Source organism: Vigna umbellata, chromosome 8 (assembly GCF_029865625.1).
Source record: "Vigna umbellata cultivar VRB3 chromosome 8, Vumbellata_1.0, whole genome shotgun sequence".
NCBI classification, from domain to species: Eukaryota; Viridiplantae; Streptophyta; class Magnoliopsida; order Fabales; family Fabaceae; genus Vigna; species Vigna umbellata.
In genome coordinates this window covers 48,333,329-48,354,263 of record NC_142172.1, presented here as the reverse complement: position 1 = coordinate 48,354,263, position 20,935 = coordinate 48,333,329, and the positions used below count along the sequence as shown (strand labels likewise).

At 31.3% G+C, this 20,935-nt stretch overlaps 2 protein-coding genes and 1 pseudogene across 2 annotated transcripts; all 3 read left to right on the top strand.

Annotated features, from left to right (window-relative positions):
- The first annotated feature begins 6,843 nt into the window (after positions 1–6,843).
- On the top strand, positions 6,844–8,388 carry LOC148194858 (high mobility group B protein 15 pseudogene; annotated as a pseudogene).
- Positions 8,389–11,306: 2,918 nt separating this feature from the next.
- EDA3 (DnaJ/Hsp40 cysteine-rich domain superfamily protein) lies at positions 11,307–15,551 on the top strand. Its single transcript, XM_088095597.1, has 6 exons — positions 11,307–11,478; positions 11,604–11,683; positions 12,199–12,367; positions 12,844–12,936; positions 14,865–14,998; positions 15,092–15,551. Exons 1-5 carry the CDS (start codon positions 11,415–11,417, stop codon positions 14,993–14,995), a joined length of 537 nt encoding a protein of 178 aa, XP_087951723.1. The 5' UTR covers positions 11,307–11,414; the 3' UTR covers positions 14,996–14,998; positions 15,092–15,551.
- Positions 15,552–16,518: 967 nt separating this feature from the next.
- THFS (10-formyltetrahydrofolate synthetase) lies at positions 16,519–20,261 on the top strand. Its single transcript, XM_088096999.1, has 5 exons — positions 16,519–16,837; positions 17,072–17,221; positions 17,623–18,798; positions 19,235–19,381; positions 19,684–20,261. The coding sequence occupies exons 1-5, from the start codon at positions 16,676–16,678 to the stop codon at positions 19,957–19,959; spliced, it is 1,911 nt and encodes a 636-aa protein (XP_087953125.1). The 5' UTR covers positions 16,519–16,675; the 3' UTR covers positions 19,960–20,261.
- The last annotated feature ends 674 nt before the right edge of the window (positions 20,262–20,935 follow it).

Sequence of the window (20,935 nt, the reverse complement as noted above, 5' to 3'; positions counted from 1 at the left end):
TTTTGAAAGGGAATGAAATGGGCCTCAACCGCATCTCTAACAACTTGCAGAATGTGAAACGCTCACCACATAATATTTTCTATTTTATTTGCCTTAAATCTTATCTTTAGTCTTTAAAAAATAACCAAGAGTTTATTTTTATGGATTATTAATATAAAAAATATATATAGTTAATCCAATAAAAAGAATAAAATAAAAGTTAACTAGGTTATTATTGTACGTGTGCTAATACACGATTGCATAACGGTTATATTATAGGTGCACTTTATCACTTGAATATGAAATTAACAGAATCATTTGACTTTATTGAGTAATATTTCGATTTTCGGTTCAAATATTTGATCACGTTTTAAAAGTATAGTTATTACTCGTTTATTTATTTTTTTTAAATTGTTTCCTTTAAAATAAACTTCTAAAGAATAGAAATAAACTAAATTAATAAGAAAAATTGAAAATGTTTTAATCAACAAAATAAAGTATAATGAAAGAAAACAATAACTTTTAAAGAGAGTGCAAGTATGATTTTTGACAAATATATTACTAAACTAATATATATATATATATATATATATATATATATATATATATATATATATATACAATTTAATGAAAATATAATTTTTCTTTTCACATGTTTAACATCACGTAAAAAGACATTATTAAAAAAATGTTATTAAAAAAAATATGATTCGTGTGGGAATTAAACCAGGTTTATGATAAAAAAAAAAACTAAGATAGGCTTTAAAAGAAGTTAAACACTTTATATACATTATTAAAAAAGTTCCGAAGTGATGTTAGGAACCATAAAAAAAATATTATTTAAATGGTTTCCTATTTATTAAATATAAATTGACTAATTCTTCTCAATCTTGAAAATTTGTGAAACTTTAAATTTCATATAATTATACATTTTTCCCATCTATATTTGAGAATCCAAAAAAATATTACTTTTTGAAAATAAGACTTTACACACCAAAATAGAATCATGCTCAATCATGGGATGAATTTAAAATTAGAAAAGAAAACTATGAAGAAGGAATAATTGGTCCACTTTCTATGTATCATTAAAACCTCCATCCATCCATGTTGTTTCTTCCTTGCCCAAAATCCATAAAAAACTTATATAGAGCTTTTAACTATTGATTACTAAAAATATATTACATACTTTTCTAAAATAAGCAATATATAAATTAATAAACTCTCTTGAATGAACTATTGAAGTAAAGTAATGGATTAGTTTAAATGAAAAAAAGAAAAGAAAATGATTAAGTCAAAGAAGTTTCATCAAAGATTTGTTTTTATTATATTTATTATAAGTTATTATTACTTTTATATTAAGTTCCTTTTTTATAAATGTATTAGGTGAGTTTTTTTTTATGTTGACCTTTAAAGAAAACTTTGAGTGAATAATCAAGTTGTGATACACGAAGAAATGAGACAATATAATTTAAAAATTTATTTTTTTCCTCTCAAGTATACTTTGATATTCTTAATTATATTTATTTTGATTAGTCACTAATTGTGGTGTATTATTTTTCATCATTTTTTAAAAGTGTATTAGCTTGTTTTTACAAATTTTATTTTATTTCAAAGTTTTATTTGGACAACCTTTTTAATAAGATATGATTTGTTTTAACTGAGTTCATGCTTTTGAAAAATTAACTTACCTTTGTAATTGTGTCTCTTGTTTTTTTTTTCATATGCAATGATCATAATATATAATATATATATAGGGGTTTGCTAACGCACGTACGCCTGTTTTTCAGTTGGTACATTTTAGCAATGTGTACCGGGTTTTAGTAGACAAAAATATCCTTATATATCATGGATTCTAAGTTTTAAAGTTAAGGGTATTTTAATAATTTTCATTCTCAAAACTTAAAAAAAAAAAAAGAAACCCCCAAACCCTTGCTTACCTCTCTCATTCCTCTCAATCCTTTCTCTTTCATCTCTCTCACTCTAACCTTTTCTCTGTCATCCCTACTGTAGTCCCAATTGAAAAAATCAGAAACACTTGCTGTTAAACAATCTTACAAAAAAATGATTTTATAATGAGTTTTGATCTTATAATTTTTGTCTCATCTAATTTTATCCAATTTTCACAAGCATAAAGGAATTGGTAATTGACCTGGAAAAAATTAGAAATACTTGTTAAACAATTTCTTACAAAAAATGATTTTATAATGAGTTTTTATTTTATAATTTTTGTCTTATCTAATTTTATATAATTTTCACAAGCATAATGACATCAGAGGAATTGGTAATTGGCCTGAAAAAAATCAGAAACGCTCGTTGTTAAACAATTTCTTACAAAAAATGACTTTATAATGAGTTTTCATTTTATAATTTTTGTCGTATATAATTTTATCTAATTTTCACAAGCATAATTGACATCCGAAAGAATTGGTAATTGGCCTGGAGGGTTTTTTTTAGAGATGATGATTCAACATATGGAGATGATGAAATTAGAGAAATTAGTGAAGATGGTGAAATTGAAGAGATCTTGAATGAACCTTTGCCTGAAGCTGAATATGTCAATGACTCACCTCTTTACAAATGCAAATTGTTTAAAGGCAAGTATTTCTGATATTTTCAATTGGGGCTACAGTAGGGATGACAGAGAAAAGGTTGGAGTGAGAGAGATGAAAGAGAAAGGATTGAGAGGAATGAGAGAGGTGAGCAAGGGTTTGGGGGTTTCTTTTTTTTTTTTTTAAGTTTTGAGAATGAAATATATATATATATTGTATATATACAGGAGAAAAAATCGAAGTTGATAATAGTGATATGAGTACCGGAGTTGAAATAAGAAATCGAAATATTAACATAGGAATATATCAGGGAATCCGTTTAACTTTTAGTTAAAAAAAAAAAACTTATATTAAGCTCTTATTTTTATGTTTTGAAGTACTTATAATTTATTTTAAATGTAGTTTGAAGCACAATGTTGTCTAGTTATAAGAATTGTAAGATGAATCAATTTATCTCCAATTATTATTATCACACATATCCTTATGATTATTAGGTATTTAATAAATATATCAGAAGAAATTTGGGTTGTTAAAGAAATTATATAAGGGCTTATTTTTTAAGCACATGGAGATCAAAGTTTATCATTTTATTTATGACAAAAAAAATTATATTGATAAATTAGTTAATTTAATTTTTAATCTTATATCCTAATATAAGTGATTTAAGTTTTTTTCTCATAAATAAATATAATTTATTTATATTTTTACAATTAGTTTAATGTGTCCCACATGTTTTATATTCATATATTTTTACTTTAATAATTTTTTATGTGATTTCAAATGATTTATGTAAGGACTGAAAAATTTAAGAAATTGGAGAAGACAAGTGTATGCGCAGAATTGAACGCTTTGTTTTCAGAGTCATATATAAATAAAAGTTTCAAAAATTCATCTCATTCTCTGCATGCACAATCTCTCTCCAACCTTTTGATCTATCTTTTCTCCTCGTTCTCTCTATATTTCTTCTATCTCATTCTATATGTTCAGCAGTCAAATTGTGCTTAAGCAATCTAGGAATCAAGGGCTTTCTCTTTCACCAATCAAATTAGAGTTTATTGTTGGTAAGTTTCGTCCTCTTTCATTCTTGTGAAAATTCTGAAACTTTTGAGTAAATGCAAGCCACGATTTTGGTTGTATGTGTTCATCAGTTTCCTCTTCTTATTTCTGATCTTATTCTTGGTCTTTTGGTTGATCTCTCTCATCAATCGGTGAGCTATAGGTGGTTCTAGGATTTTCTGGTGTTGTGAGCAAAGTTTTGCAGTTGTTGAGTTCTTGGTCCAATTAAGAGGTAAGGAATGCTAGTTAATTTAATTATGATTTTCTATGTATGAAATTACTCTTTGGATGGTTGCATGTATATGAATTGGATTGTGTTGAATTGATGAATGATGAAACCTGTGAACTGGTTGAAGTCTCTGCATAAGTGTTCGATCTATTCTGGTTTTGGGAAAGTGAGTAAGTGAAAATGAGAGTTTGGGACCGAGAGTGAAATTAGTCAGTGGAAAGAGTCTGAACAAGTGTATTTAGAACTATTAGAACCTTTAAGTTCTCCTATAATGTGTCAAAAGTATAAAAATGAATTTTTGGTCATTTAGTTGTGATTATGCAGGAATTGGGATGAAATCTGATAAGAGATTCTTTAGGATAATGTTAGAAGGGTTTAGGTATCCTTGGATAGGTGTAAAAAGGAATATGATTCGTGTTTGGGGAATTAGAAGTTGGAAAAATATTCAGTTTTGGTAAAGTTAGGAGTTGTTCATAATTATGCAGAATTATGCAGAACGTGGAACATGTGATGTTGACCGATCGACCATGCGCTGATTGGCCGTTCGGCCAGATTCATGTGCTCGGTCATTAACTAGGTTCAGTCTCTTTAGAGTCTTACCAGTTCATGACCGTTCGGTATTAGGTGTGAGTTGTCTTCCTCTTGTGTTCGGTCTTAACCGAGGTCTGCTTCTGTAGAATTTTCAGTTAATGACCAGACGGTCTTGCACTAATACTCGGTCTGGTATTGGTGTTCGGTCTTAACTGTGTTCGACCCTAATGGGCCGTACTTGTTAATGATCGTTCGGGCATGCTTTACCGTTCGGTCCTGTTCTGTGGATACTGAAATACCGCTCGGTCTTACAATAAGTGTTTGGTCCTAGCAGAGTATTCTGTCTAGGTCGAGAGGGTTCGTTTTTAGGTGAGCACTCGGTTTTGGTAGTGTTCGGTTTAATTATAGTGTTCGGTTTAATTATAGTGTTCGATCCTTAACTGTGTTAGGCTCATGTTTGAGCCTTACTCGTTAAATGACCATTCGGTCATGTTCGTAGGTTATATTGATCTTTTCCGTTCGGTCGTAGTCAGGGGTTGTGTTGTTGGTCGTTCGGTCTTCATCTATGAAATGTTATTTTATCTTTAAAATGTTGATTTCATGGTTTGGCTCTGATTGCTTATTATAGTTGCATTGATCTACTATGTATGAGAAATTATATTGGTATTCAAATAAGTTATATGTTTCAAGTAATGTGGAAGAGAATTCCAAGGAGGACTGTCTTAGTGAAAAGTGTATTGAAGTGGTAATTGTATCAGTGAAAAGTGTATCAAAGTGGTGTTATAGTAGGAATATGGATAGTGAAATTCACGGAGTTCATCCTGATATTCTGATGATTACCAATTCTCAAGTAGAGATGGGTAAGGCATTGTGTGAGAATGGCAGGAGGTCCTAGCCCATATGTTCTTGGGTGAGTTATAATGGACTAACCTCGGGTGTCAGCTGATGGTTTTCCAGTTACTACACCACCCGGGTGCATGAACGGCCTCAAGCTACATATTCATACAATCCGGATGGTCAAGTCAAGTGTTCGGTTTATGCATGAAGTATAGTGTTCGGTCTTGTATGCTTATATGTATTTGCATTGGTTGTACTTGTATGAAATGTATGTATGTTTGCACAATTAAATTACATTAGCTTACCCTTATTTTTCCTGTCTTGTCATAATATTATCCGTTCGGTCGTCTACGTCTTTGCAATGATCACCATGTGAGTGTGAGCAGAGTGTGAAGAGAGTTCTCTGTAGCAGGTGCTGAGCGAGGAGTCTTCAACCTCTTAGGATATGACCGTTCGGTTGATATATCTCTTGTATGACCGATCGGTCTGCTCTTATGGTTTGTATCAGTGTAGGATTTTGTGAGTTTTAAATTTCTTGGTTATTTGAGGATAAGTGTAAGATAATTTTTCCTACAATAACTGTTATATTTTATTATTATGTGATGTCTAGTTTCATACTATAATTTTTGGAATGTTAGAATTTATAAATTTTAGAGTATTAGTGTAATTGATTGAGATGTCAAATGTGATAGTGATTATAATATTATAAAATTATTTGAAAATTTTCTTATAAAATAATTTAACATTTTTTAAAATAATAAGATTAAATACGTAATAGTGTCTTATTAAGTATGATTGATGAGATACTAAAAAATGTTTATGGAGATATAACCTCATTTGTTAATGAGAATTTTATGTATCAACTTCTCATCTTATATCATCTTATACTCAAATCGCCAAAATCTGGTGGTCAAATTTGTTTTTGTCCCTAACATTTGAGCACTGCAAGTCAAAGTCTTTCTTAGTATATTTTTTTTTATGGTTTAAGCAACTAAATGATGGGTTCAAAATTCAAATGTAAATGTCTTATTTATTTATTCACTATTATTTTACGTGTCTTTGAAAAAAAAAATAGTTAACTATTAATTATAATATAAAAACATTCAACTTTTGAAGGAAAAAACCTTTTATTCAAATATTTGAAAAATATGATTTGTCACCTATTGTGAACGATTTAATTAAACATACGACCGGTTGCTTTGAAAATGATTCATCTTCTTATTAAATTATTCAATCATAATTATTACTCTATTTTAATTAACAACAATTGTACATTTTTTAATAAATTTAATTAAAATGTACTCGCAATTTATGACTTGCAGTCAACCACACAGTCAGATATTGTAAATATTTTGACTAATGTAAACTAATTGTCAGTTAACTACCAATATAATAATTTAATCAATTATATATATATATATATATATATATATATATATATATATATATATATATATATATATATATATAATGTAGAGATAGATAGATATATAAGATGGGTGTTCTTCTTTTTTAACTGCTTTATCTTTACCAGAAGGACTATAATTTGTATTTGTCTTTTTTGTGTGAATTTTAGAGAACTTATAATAAAGTGAGTGTATTTAATTCTTATGATTATTTGATGAGTAATGTTGTTTAATATATTATGTTTTGGTCTCAGCAATGGGAGCATCTTCAGTGATCGGAGTCATTGATGGGAAGTTTGAAAGTGGGTACATAGTTACAGTGAGAATGGGTTCGGAGACACTGAAAGGTATACTTTATGAAGTGCCACAGCACACTCCATTGCCAACATCCCATCGAAGTAAGAAATCAGACACCAAAAAGAAAGTTCCTGTTCATCCAAAACATAGCAGAAATGGCTACAATTTCTTCTATGCTGAACAGCATGCAACACTGAAGGCACTTCACCAAGGAAAGGAGGGACAGATTCCTAGAATGATCGGTCAACTCTGGTCAAAGTTAAAAGTATCCCAAAAAATGGTACGAAGTATGTTCAACACTATAATGCAGTAGAAAAAAAACACATTATAACATGATCATCTGGTGTGACCCGGTTCAACCCACCACGGGTTGATCAATTAGTGAGTCAATCCAATCCGACTCATTTATTAGTGGGTCAACCCGGCCCACCACGAGATCAATCCGCATGAGTCGAGTTTAAATGAGCCGGGTTGAAATCTGACCCGCATAAAAAAAATACAATGTTTTCAAACCCAACCCGACCCGAACCCGTGGTAGACCGGGTTGGTTCGCAGGTTGTAACCCATTTTGACAGCTCTAAACGTAGCAAAAAAATATGTTATAATAAGAACCATTTATCATGACTCTAGAGATGACAATGAGTCGGGTCGGATAGTGTTTATCCACAACATGACTCGTAAAATGAAAATTTAACTGCTACCCTTGAATAATCTCGGATACCCGCTAATAAAATATTTTTAAAAAATTAAAAAAACATATTTTATATATTTTAAAATAAAATATAAATAAAATTAAATATAAATATAAATTTAATTTTAATTAAATTTAACCTAATAAAATATCAATTAATTTTATTTTTAGTTAAATTTAATTTAAAAAATATAAATTATTTTTTGCGGATAACATGTACCAGAGGTTATAGTATAATACCCACACCGTTTAGAAACATATATTATCTACTACTCGTTACCCGCGAGTAATAAATATTCGTGGATAGAAACTACCCACTACGAATTTTATCCGCCAATATCTATAATTACAAATTTTATTGTCATCCCTAATTATAACTTACTTTTTGTTATATATTATAATATATCTAGTCTACTCTCACGTATTTTTAGCTACCAGTATGATATATCCAATTTATCTATGTACATTATCTTTTGTGCAGCATGTATATGTTCATACGCATCTTCTTGTATTCATTTATGATAAACAAAACAAGTATCAAAAGAATCACCATCTAAGTAAAAACATCCTCAAAGTTTGTATTAATGCAATAGTTTGTCTGTCCTGAAGATTTATCAAGAGATGGCTATGAAGGATAAAGAAAGGTACATGGTAGAAATGGAGGATTATTTGGAGAAACTGAAAACGGGTCCAGTTATCACTAATGCTGTGCCACTTCGACAATGGCCGCCCAAACAGGACACAGGCATGTTGGATGAAGTTGAGACCAACAAAGGCAATTCAAGTGGAGAAGACTTGGAAGATGATTTATAAAGCTGCAGATAGAGGTTTTGATATTAATTCAATGCCTTGTATAGGAATGGAGATTGAAACAAACTATTTGGGTTCAAAAGAAAACTCACTTGAGTAAATTAAAGGATAATGATATTTTGGCAATTTTGACAACATTTTAATACTATTTACATGTTATTTTGTGATTGATCTATGTTGGTGTTCATGATTATTATTATTATTGATTCTGAAATAATTTTGGACCAATTATATGATGACACGTAGGTGATGTTAAAATGTTATTAAAGTGTCATTATCCTAAATTAAATATAAAAGTAGGAACAAGTAATATACATGTGTTCTGTCCTTATCTCATTATATATTTTCGTTTTTATATCTTCTACGTTTTAAATTATTAAAATACTCTTAATTTTGTTAGGAGATATAAAAAATTTACTTTATTTTTTCTTTAATCCACTTTGATAACTTATTTAGAATAAACATTTGATATTTTTATTGTTCTTTATAATTATTTAACACTTATTCAACAGTCATGTTATTTTTTATTTGATGTTTATTTAATTGTAATTTATTTCAATAATGCGTGTATCATTTTAACCATGTGTACTTTGTAATGCCGTTTTTTGTGACTTTCATTTTTTTAAATTTTTTAATTAATATTTAGATGAATATGAGTGACATAAATATAAGTATATCTATTACCCGTGAATACGAGGATGACGAAGATAATGAATTTTAACTTAAGAAATGAAAATAAAATAATCAAACTTTCATCCATGACTTTCATTCATGTCAATGATAACTTCACGGGTTGGTTATTATGCTTGATTTTACCCTTTTTTGTTTAAGTAATTATCATAATAATTAATTTATTTTACTGGGTGCATGGACCTACATTTATATATAAGTTTATATTTAATTTTTATCATGCCTTATTATTTTTAAATTATATTTGAGTACCTTCACGTCCAACCAAATCCATCTGTTTTAGCATATTTACTGTTGAGAGGGATTATTGCAAATGGATACGTGTATCACATCTCCATCTACGTTGCTGCATGACCTTGGTTTCGCGTCCAACCACATTTACATGCCTTGAAGAAAAATGTTCTATTTTCATCTGTGTGATCTGTTAAAGTGTGTATGCAGAGCGTGGTGTTATTCTTGAAGCAGTCGCTTGCGGTGGTGACCATGGTGGTTGGTCGGTGGTTCTATAAATGGGTGATCAGTGGAGTTGGGAGGGAATCAATTCCTTTGTGTTATTGAAGATAAAGTAAAATAGGGAAAGAGGTAGGAAACCAATTCTACATAAAGTCCAATTAAGAGAGATAAACAGATTCGACTCGATAGACCAGCTCCTCAGCCAATTCAAAATGGGATGGGCCCAAATTGGCTTGACCAGTTCAGTCCATCAATTTGACGGACCTATATAGAAGTCAAACCAGTTTGGTTGGTTGACTGTTTTTTTTAATTAAAAAAATAATTTTTATATATTATATTTTTCTAAAGTGTAAACACATAATACATTTCGAATTTGAATTATTAACATATACAAATTAAATTTTAAATATTAATTATAATAGATTAATTTAACATATAAATATAATAAATATTTTAATTTATTTAACAAAAATATTAACTAATCAATTAAAAATTTAAAAAATATTTTATATAATTAAATATGTTTCTGTTAAATAAATAAATTTTAAATTGAAAACAAATTCATTTATATTTATATATAAATAAATTTAAAAAAATAAAAAATAAATTACAAAATAAAAAAATATTTAAAAAACGACAAGAGTGAGGGTTATGTACTGAGTTGTCATTAAAAGTTTTTTTTTTACTACTTTTCAATTGTTGTGTAATTCAATAACAAATCGAGTCAAACAAGTTAAACTAACCTGTTTTGTCGTCTAATTTTAGTAAGAAAAGATTTTTTCTTTTTTATTTTGCCTTTTCATTAATAATATATTTTTTGTTTTTACTTTTTAATAATAATAATAACAATAAGTAATAATAATCAATAAAAATAATAAATAATAATAATAAATATGATTATTATTGATATATATTAAATTTTAAGCAAAATAATAATCTTATATTTTAATTTATTAAAACCTTTTTTTATCATATAAATAAAATCATTTGTAAATTTTTACAAACATCACTCCCAACTTCAAACACTCTCACCTCCAAATCCTTTCCACAAAACAAAACAAACCTTATCTCAAAATCTACTTAAATTCATCATTTGTTCTCTTTCAAATTTATTAATTTACTCTTCCTCGTATTCATCATTTCAAATAAATGTACCAAAGTATACACTTTAAAAATTACCTTTTTAAAGAATATTTTCAATGATATATCAACATAAAAAATATAAATAGATAAAATGAAATTCTAAATAATTTTCCAATAATTAATATGTTTTACTAGTAATTTTAGTTTTATCATTTAATTCTTTATAAATTTACTACCAATAATTACCTACCCATCATTAAAGATAATTTGGTAACTAAAATTATTCACCTATTACTTATAGATATTTATTAATAATATTTATTTAATATCCGTCACATATTTATACACCACTATTTATTTATTTATTCATGTATCATTTTCTCATTCTTACACGTATTTATTTCATTTAATTATATCACATGTTTACAGGTTTTAAAATGTTCATTGATCATGAGTAAATAAAAATTGTGTATAATAAAATTATAAAAAATATTTATATTTATTTTAATAATTATAAATTTTTATCATTAGAAAAACTAAACACATATACGCTTGTGTTTTCTGGTATCAAATAAGTAATTTAGGAAGTTGGTATTAAACTTAATTAATTAAGTTTGTTCTTGAAGCTGGATGATGATTTTAGATTAGAGATTTGAGATGGAGGAGTACGTGGAGGATATTTTGACCTATCAATTGGGTCCTCTCTGCCCTACTCGCGCCAAACCAAATCTTTATCTCTTCGTCTTCTTTCATAGCAATCAATCCATTTCTAGCAAGAAGTTGCAGTTGCAGGTGTGTGTTTCATGGAGTCTGTTATTCCTCGATGCCTTCCTCCATTTTCAATCTCATCTCGAACACAATACCGAAGTCAGTTTTTTCTTCTATATATGTGTTGATTCGAATTTGAGATTGCAAAATTAAGTTAGTTAGCTTTTTTTAATGGAATTTTCTTTCATTCTTTGAATTCTCAATTGAAGTTGTGTTGTTTTCAGGAAAAACTCATGTGGTTAAATCAAACCTTAGCCATAAAGATGACAGTTGTGCTTCCGCTCACACAGACCACTCCTCAAAGGTGAAACAAACAGACCTGTTTTTATCATTCGAGGTTAACCGATGAATCGTAATAAGAATAACTCTTGCTAACTAATTACTCGTATATTCTGTACGTCTGCATTGCATTATGGGTCGAAACTTTGAGTAATGACATTCTGTTTATGGAACATGAGAGATCAAGCCATTAGTGAAGCATAGCCATGATTATTTGATTAGTGAGCCTGGAGAAATTATACTATGTATGGCACCACTCGTAACCATTTTCCGCACAATGCTTAGTTGAATTTGATTAATTCTTAATTGTGGTTAAGGATTTTGCTTCACACGGGATTGATTATGATCATGAACGCATGGTAATTGCGAAATTTTAGGGAGCATGTTGCTTAAGTTTGCTATATTATTTCAATAGAAATGAATGTATGACATAAACCTCAAAGTTGTGCAAAGACTTTGCTGTAATTGTAGTTTGGTAGTTTAGTTTCCCCCGAATCATCTCATAAGTCATACCAATTGAAAGTTCTTCCTCTCATGCAGGAACTTCAAGTACCAGTTTCCAGACGTCACTGTCTTTCGGGTTTGTGTTCAACTCTAGTGTTGATCAGTGATTGTGCCGCACCTATTTTTGTTTCTAAGGCAAATGCTGTGGATGGAATGATGGAAAAACCTGTGTGCAGAAATTGTTTGGGAAGTGGTGCTGTGCTTTGTAAGTTGTGATAAAATTGCTTTTTCTATGTTTCATTCCTCTTGTTTGCATTATCTGGATTTACTAATAGGACATAATCCATAATAGCATGTCTCCATGTTAGAAGCTTATTTAGTAGTTCCCACTGCTGATAAGAGAAATAAAATTTTCTGCAATTATATATCTTGGCGGAGTTGAACCTTGTTTGTGGAAGATGCTGAGGATGAGTGCATGACCATAAACAAATAGAAATACTGAGACAAATTGATCTTTATAGGACTTTGGCTGTGTATGCTTATGCTTCCCATTTCAAAAATTCGGTAACTAGACATTTTATGAGTTAAATGATTGCTAACTAAAACCAGTTGGTGAATAGAATGTGATTAATTGTTGTTGAAGATTGTTTCCATGTTATTTCTGATGTATATGTTGCAATTTTATCAACATGAGACCAGTGGATGTTTCTTAATACATATGATGTTTACCTTTTCATTTAGGTGACATGTGTGGTGGTACAGGAAAATGGAAAGCTCTAAACAGGAAGCGAGCTAAAGATGTTTACGAATTTACTGAGTGTCCAAATTGTTATGGTATGAACTCCATTTTCTACTTGACCCCATTTATATTAGCTTCTAGAGGTGATAACAATGGCATGTTTTACTTCCAATCATTTTTGAAGTTGGTGTTCAGAATTGCTTTTGTTGACATGCTTTGCTGCTAGGAATCCGATCAGTAACTAGTTAGCCATTTTTTAGTTTTATTAGAGAGGTAGTTTGCAGGGGATGGGATAATTAAAGAAATAAAGGGTGTTGTCTATAAATGGTTGTCAACAAAGACCAAATAATGAACCATAAACGGACCTGGAACCATGATCAACAGCCAAAGGCATGATATGCACCACGTTGTTCTCAGGGACCTTTTTGTGGCAAGTCTCTAAGGATTAAACATACCCCTCCCAGACTTGCAGGAAGAAAGTACATGGAAAAATATGTTGGTTTGTAACTTGCTCATGTACAAATTATATTCAGAAGCTTGTAATTTGAAATTTATAGAAGTCATTTGTTCCTCATGCATATAATCTCACACTTTTACTAACCTGCTTTGTAAGCTCGATATTAAATCATTGCAGAATTATTAGATCCCTCTCTCAGAACTCCCACATTACTTGGTTTTACACAATTGCATGTCTTTATAAATCATCTTTTGTGCTGTTTGCTTGGATTTACAAACATCATTTGTTTTTCATTCATGTAATGTAATAATATCTCACCTTTTACTAATGTTGTGAGTTCGGAAAATGATAAGATTCCCCTTTCTCAATCCCTTTTCTTATTTATTTTGTATTTATATGGGTGCCCACATTGTTTGGTTTTAGATATGCTCAGTAGATGATCTTTTGATTTGGGCCAGTAAAATGTGTAGAGATGTTAGCATGCTCATCTAGTAGACAAATGATAATTGTAGGCTTGGAAGTTTAAAAGAATCATCGGTTTTTCAAGCATGTCATCGCTTTTTCAAGCATGTCATTGCGTCTTATACTCTTTACCAAGTTAAGCTTGATGTCCAAGCTTTTCCAGAATGATAGATGAGATGTCCCTCTCTTAGTACTTTTCTCAGTTTATGTTGTACATGTAATTGAGTACCACTTTGCTTGCCTTGACGTTTTCAACTGTTTATAAATCATCTGTTATGTGAGCTAGCAAAATGTCTGCACATGTTAAGTTGCTCTTATGATGTTCAAATGATATATGTAAGCTTGGAATTGGAAGTGTACAAAACTCATCTGTGATCTCTCTCTCTCTTAAGAACTCTTTTTTATTCGTGTTCTATATACAAGTGTTCTATATATAAGCGAGTCCCCCGTTGCTTGGTGTTGTTTCTAAGTGTGTATAAATAATTTGTTTAACGAGCTAGTAAAATGTTCAGAGATGTTAATTAGCTCACGTAAAATACACATGATGATTATATTCCTAAGATTGGTACTAGGAAGTTGCAAACATCAACTGTTAATTTGCATGCAATATCTTGGAGATGTTAATTAGCTAGTAAAATGTTTGGATATGTTAATTAGCTCACGTAAAATCCACATGATGATTATATTCCTAAGATTTGTATAGGAAGTTTGCAAGCATCAACTGTTAATTTGCATGAAATATATTGCCTTGTCTTGAGATTGAAACTGTAAAAATAATTCTAGAGAGCTTGAAAGATCCCTCTCACTCTCATTATATATAATGAAGATTTTATCCATGTTCTTTTGCACACTTTATACTTATTGCTTTTGTGCTATATATGGAAGTTGTTGAGTGGAGGGAAAGGACAAGGAAGGGGAGGGAAGGGAAAGAGGGGAAGTTACCTCTATCTGGAATCTTTCAAGCTAGGGTTGGTCGGGTCATTTTTCTCATCTCTTCCCTGCCCTTTCTTTACCTTATCCAAACATAACACTGTTTCTCTAGTATTGCCACAGGCGGAGTTCACTTGTATGATTGATCATTAACATAAGATGTATAAACTACAGGTCGAGGAAAGCTTGTCTGCCCTGTTTGTTTAGGAACCGGTTTGCCAAACAATAAAGGTCTCCTGAGGAGGCCCGATGCACGGAAACTGCTTGATAAGATGTATAACGGACGGCTAATTCCAAACTCTTAGAAGGTAAACTTTCTGCGTCATGCTTCTTGGTAAACTTTCTGTGTCTTCAATACTAATCTTCTGTTGCCGTTGTTCACTGTACTACATCCCTTTCAGACGTAAATTTGAGCAAAACTGAGGCCAGCCAGTGCTGCTTTTTGGCGCAATGATTGGGATGTTCTTCACCGGTTAACAAAGCCAGTGACTGCATTGGTAAATCAACTTGTAGCACAGAACATGTTGCTGAGGGTTTTTTGCTTCTATTTTTGGTCTAGATGCATTACAGAACTCTAACCATCATCGGCTTGCTTATCAACCTTATAATTTACATGGTTCTGTAATAAAAATGTCCATGTCCATCGTCATGTTCGTGTGGACTGTATTGAGTTGCCAGACCCGTATATTATGTAAACATCGAGCAAATACTTCCAGCAAGAGTAGCTATTTAGGTTCCTATTCAGCTCCCAAGTAAATCTGTAAATGTTTATGCAAATAGTGTACACTTAAGGTAATAAGTTCTTAAAGACCTTAAATATTATGACTCATTAATAATATGTAGATTATAACTTTTTTCAAATTTATTATAGTACTTTAAAAAATTAATGAGTATGTCACGAACAGTCAGAATGCTGATAAGAAAAAAACAAACAAACAAACGAATAGTCAGAATAAATTGGACTTATATAAAATAGTTTTTGGCTCTCCACTGAACCTAAAAAATATAATTCTTGGTGAATATTTTTTGTTAACAATACCACTGCATAGTTCAATGATATTAATGAATGAGTTAAGATTGTTAATAAATAAGTTTATTTACTAAAATAATGATACACTATTGCATATTATTTTTTTTAATAATGTTATATGTTTAAATATTTTGAAAATAACTTATTTGTTTTTAGATACTTGCTTTTAAAAAAGCTGTTATTTATTTATTTATTATGTTCAAATTTTAAATTATATTAATAATGTTTTAATTATATCTTTACTTCTCAGCTATTTTTAATTAAGTTTACATCTTTATAAAGACAGTAGAAATGAAATGACAGTGAATTAGTGACAGAGAGTTTGATGATTTTATAAGAACATATGTTTAAATTTGGTCTCTTGTGAAAGCATTAAAATTAAAATATCTCTGCATTTAATGTAGAGTGCAATGGAAAAAAGTAAAATATGAAATTTATAATTATCTGAGAATTTTTTTTTATTGTCTATAAATCATCTTTCAAAAACTAAAAAAAATTGTTACAAAAGAGGGAAGATTAAGAGAGTGAGAGAGAAAATAAACAGAAAAAAACACAAATAATATTTTTTATTTAGTTAGAGATAAATAAGTAAAAATATCTTTTAGAAAAAAAGTTAAATCTCCATTTTTATTAACTTTAGTTTTAATTTAAATTGATTTTTTTTTCAGTGTTTTTTCCCGATCACACACCATGTATTGGGAATTTTTCGTATGGAACGCTTATTTGTCTGTTCCAGAGAATGACTGGTAGAGAATGAATAAATACGAAACAACAAATGAATAAAAACCAAACAAACAAATGAGTATAACAGAGTGTGAGAGAGATAAGATTTAAGGAATAATAATCAAGATACATAATAAATCAACGTTGGCTTTTCTCTATCGTAGTCAAACATCATTAGTTTCTGGATTCTGAATCCTTGTTTCTGCGCAAAACTGAATCTCAATTCAATACCATGAGTTCCTCAACCACAGTGAGGAAGCTAGAGGTTGTGTCCCCTGTTCCTGCGGACATAGACATTGCTAACTCCGTTGAACCAGTTCACATATCCGAGATTGCCAAAGACCTCAACCTCAGTCCCAATCACTATGATCTTTACGGAAAATACAAGGCCAAGGTAATTCACCATTCAGATTTGAGTGACAGGAATACGATTCAATTAGTTTCTTTGTGATGGTATGTGTGCGATCATGTTTTTCTGTTAGATTTCAGTTTCATGCCACTCTTCAGGTACACTAGAAAAGGTCTTCAGTGTATGCCTTAGTTCTTTTTGTGTGGATAATTTGGTTGAATGCATTGATGTGATGATCTTAGTCTTATAGTTTGGCTGAAGAGTGATTTGGATGCACAGGTTTTGTTGTCAGTTCTTGATGAGCTTCAAGGATCGCAAGATGGGTATTATGTTGTGGTCGGAGGCATTACTCCAACTCCTCTCGGGGAAGGGAAATCTACTACCACAGTGGGGCTCTGTCAAGCTTTAGGTGCTTTTCTTGATAAAAAGGTAACTTTTTTCTCTTTCTATACTTACAGCAGTGTGCTATGCTACCTATTGATTTTATACCGATCTGAATCTGGATGTTTTTATAGTCTCTTAACTCTATCATTAGGATATCTTCCGATGTTATTGCTTTTGTTCCCAAAAGTTATGCTTGCAACTACAATCTTTGGATCAGATTGATGATCTTTTTTTTTTTTTTTTACTTTGATCACTTTTCTTGAACTCAAATCCTAATGATGTGAGACTATTGTTTTTACTGGAACAAAAACTTTATTGTTCATTCACCATTTAGAATTTCAGTGGTTGTGAGGGCCCAAGATAACAATATTGGAACAAGCTATGATTTTTAATTGCATGTCAAAGTTATGCTGGATATGTAATCACATCTGATCTCCTTTTGTTAGGTAGTCACCTGCGTTCGTCAACCATCACAAGGACCTACTTTTGGCATTAAAGGAGGTGCAGCTGGTGGTGGCTATAGCCAAGTTATACCCATGGATGAATTCAATCTCCATCTAACAGGAGATATTCATGCAATAACTGCAGCAAACAATCTTCTAGCTGCTGCAATTGATACACGGATTTTCCACGAGTCAACACAGTCGGATAAGGCTCTTTTTAACCGACTGTGCCCTCCAAATAAAGAAGGGAAAAGGAGCTTCAGTGATGTCATGTTCAGGCGTCTTAAGAAGCTTGGCATTTCAAAGACCAATCCAGATGATCTTACACCAGAAGAAATAAATAAATTTGCAAGGCTTGATATTGACCCGAATTCTATTACGTGGAGGAGAGTAATGGACATCAATGACCGATTCTTGAGAAAAATTACTATTGGGCAGGGACCTGATGAGAAAGGAATGGTAAGAGAAACAGCATTTGATATTTCAGTTGCTAGTGAGATAATGGCTGTTTTGGCACTGACAACATCCTTAGCTGATATGAGAGAGCGACTTGGGAAAATGGTTATTGGAAATAGCAAGAGTGGTGACCCTGTCACTGCTGATGATCTAGGTGTTGGAGGTGCCTTGACAGTTTTAATGAAGGATGCCATCCACCCTACTCTTATGCAGACCCTGGAAGGAACTCCTGTTCTTGTTCATGCAGGTCCATTTGCAAATATTGCTCATGGGAATTCTTCCATTGTGGCTGATAAGATTGCACTGAAATTGGTTGGACCAGGTGGATTTGTAGTTACTGAAGCTGGTTTTGGTGCTGATATTGGAGCCGAAAAGTTTATGAACATTAAGTGTCGTTATAGTGGTTTGACACCTCAATGTGCAATCATTGTGGCAACAGTAAGGGCACTAAAAATGCATGGTGGAGGGCCAGCTGTTGTTGCTGGAAAACCTCTTGATCATGCATATTTGACTGAAAATGTTGCCCTGGTTGAGGCTGGTTGTGTGAATATGGCACGGCATATATCAAATACAAAATCTTACGGTGTAAATGTTGTTGTTGCTATCAACAAGTTTTCAACTGACACTGAAGCCGAGCTAAATGCGGTTCGCAGTGCTGCTTTAGCTGCTGGAGCTTATGATGCTGTAATTTGTTCCCATCACGCACATGGTGGCAAAGGAGCTGTAAGTGCATCAACTTCCTCTGTCTTACACTTGAGCATACATAGATGAAAGTAACAATAGATCACTTTTGATTAAGTTGTTTGTGGCAGCATATTTGAATGTAAAATTTAGCTTTGAGCTGTCTTTAATTTTTCTCCTGATAGACAAACTGTTTTCTGAGTTGCTTCCTTGGTCTTTGAAACAATTGAGCATTCTTACCCTCATGATTTTTAACTGTGTTGGATCAAATGTCCAAGTAGTAGTGCTTCTGGCAGCACATACTTAAATCCATCCCATTCCTAGATTTCAGATTTAAAGTAAATGGAACCATTTCATGGATACAATTAGCAGCACAATTTAGTTTCTATACATGCTTGTCACAGTACATAATACAAGTCATGGTATCATTCGGTAATGGTGTCCTCTATTTGCTAAGGTATGACTTGTCGTGATTCAGGTTGACCTGGGCATTGCAGTTCAAAAAGCTTGTGAGAATGTGACACAGCCATTGAAGTTCCTGTATCCCTTGGATCTGAGTATAAAAGAGAAAATAGAGGCAATAGCAAAGTCATATGGAGCCAGTGGCGTTGAGTACTCTGAGCAGGTGATCTCATCTCGTTACATATTAGATATAGCAACTCATTTGAAGTAGGCACGACCAAATAAAACACTAAATAGAAACCATGGACATAATTCTATCCTGGTGCAAGTTTGTTTAGGGGAAAAGAAACAACCTTAAAGACAAGGGAGACAAACCTTACACATCAAAGGACTGCACAAACTACAACTCCACTATGTTTTAGTCTTGTTCTTACCTAATCCTTATTGCATGTACCTATTTATTTGTTAACGAAAAAGACTTCTCTTTTTACCTTTTAATGTGTGACATTCTTTTTATCAAACTAGGCTGAGAAGCAGATTGAGATGTATAGCAAGCAAGGATTTTCTGGTCTTCCAATCTGCATGGCTAAGACTCAGTATTCTTTCTCAGACAATGCTGCAGCAAAAGGAGCTCCAAGTGGGTTTGTCTTACCCATAAGGGATGTAAGAGCTAGTATAGGTGCTGGCTTTATTTATCCTTTAGTTGGAACAATGAGTACAATGCCAGGGCTTCCAACGAGGCCATGCTTCTATGACATTGATATTGATACAACAACTGGAAAAGTCACTGGTCTCTCATAAACCTCAACAACGAGGCCATGCTTCTATGGCATACCAAAAGCTTTCTTCATCTCATTTACATATCCCTTTGTGATGTTCATCAATGTCATGTGGCAGTAGCATTCCTCCTTGATGTTTTCTTCATGTTTGTTTGCATGGTTGGGGGTCTGTATGAATGAGATAAATAATTTAAGGAGAGAATTTTATATCTGTTTTCTTGTATGTTTTTCTGATATGCAATTGAATTGATGTAAACTCCTGGTGACTGATACTTGTTATGCACACTGAAATCACGTACAAATGGAGAAGTTTAAATTTCATCATTTGGAGAATGTGGTCACTGGTATTTTTGGTATAAATGGAGGAGATAAAACTATACAAGCGTGGCACTGATCAGTTTTTAATTAAGTTAAATAGTAATTTTTTTTCCACTTATTTTTCATCTATTTTTCTTCTTCTACTACTAGTTTTTCATCTATTTTTTTTTTCTTGCACTTCCTCAGCTATTCTTTTCTCGTTACCAATGAAGCATTAATGAAATGCGGTTTTATTGATGTTGTTTGCTCACAGTTCACTATGATTTCTATATAAATCCACATTTCGTCAAAGAAATGTTTTTATTTTCTAGATTTTATACTTTTGCGTGATCAATTGTTTGGTATTTTTGTACATGGTACTCAACTTTTAAAGAAAGATGTGAATTCAAATATGTTTCTATTTAACTTAATATTTTCGCAATTTAAATATTATTTTCATATTTTGGTGAATGATGTCATTGATTTGTTATCGGAAGAAAATATGATAATAAATATTCATACATAAATTTTGATCTCGTTTACCTGAAAACGCAAAAATTAAACACAACTTTCTCCAGTTTTTTTGTTTTGTTAATGGTACCTACACATTAGTATTAAAACAAAATTAATTAGGAGTGTTTATGCGTAGATTTAGCTTGAGTTTCATCAAATATGTGACTGGACACAGTTAAAATAGGTTG

Bases quoted from the DNA above. Each gene is read 5' to 3' on its own strand.
- THFS (XM_088096999.1), top strand. From the start codon at position 16,676: ATGAGTTCCTCAACCACAGTGAGGAAGCTAGAGGTTGTGTCCCCTGTT. The intron at 16,838-17,071 runs GTAATTCACCAT...TTGGATGCACAG, and splicing joins ACGGAAAATACAAGGCCAAG to GTTTTGTTGTCAGTTCTTGA. The intron at 18,799-19,234 runs GTAAGTGCATCA...GTCGTGATTCAG, and splicing joins CACATGGTGGCAAAGGAGCT to GTTGACCTGGGCATTGCAGT.
- EDA3 (XM_088095597.1), top strand. From the start codon at position 11,415: ATGGAGTCTGTTATTCCTCGATGCCTTCCTCCATTTTCAATCTCATCT. The intron at 11,684-12,198 runs GTGAAACAAACA...CCTCTCATGCAG, and splicing joins ACACAGACCACTCCTCAAAG to GAACTTCAAGTACCAGTTTC. The intron at 12,937-14,864 runs GTATGAACTCCA...TATAAACTACAG, and splicing joins TGAGTGTCCAAATTGTTATG to GTCGAGGAAAGCTTGTCTGC.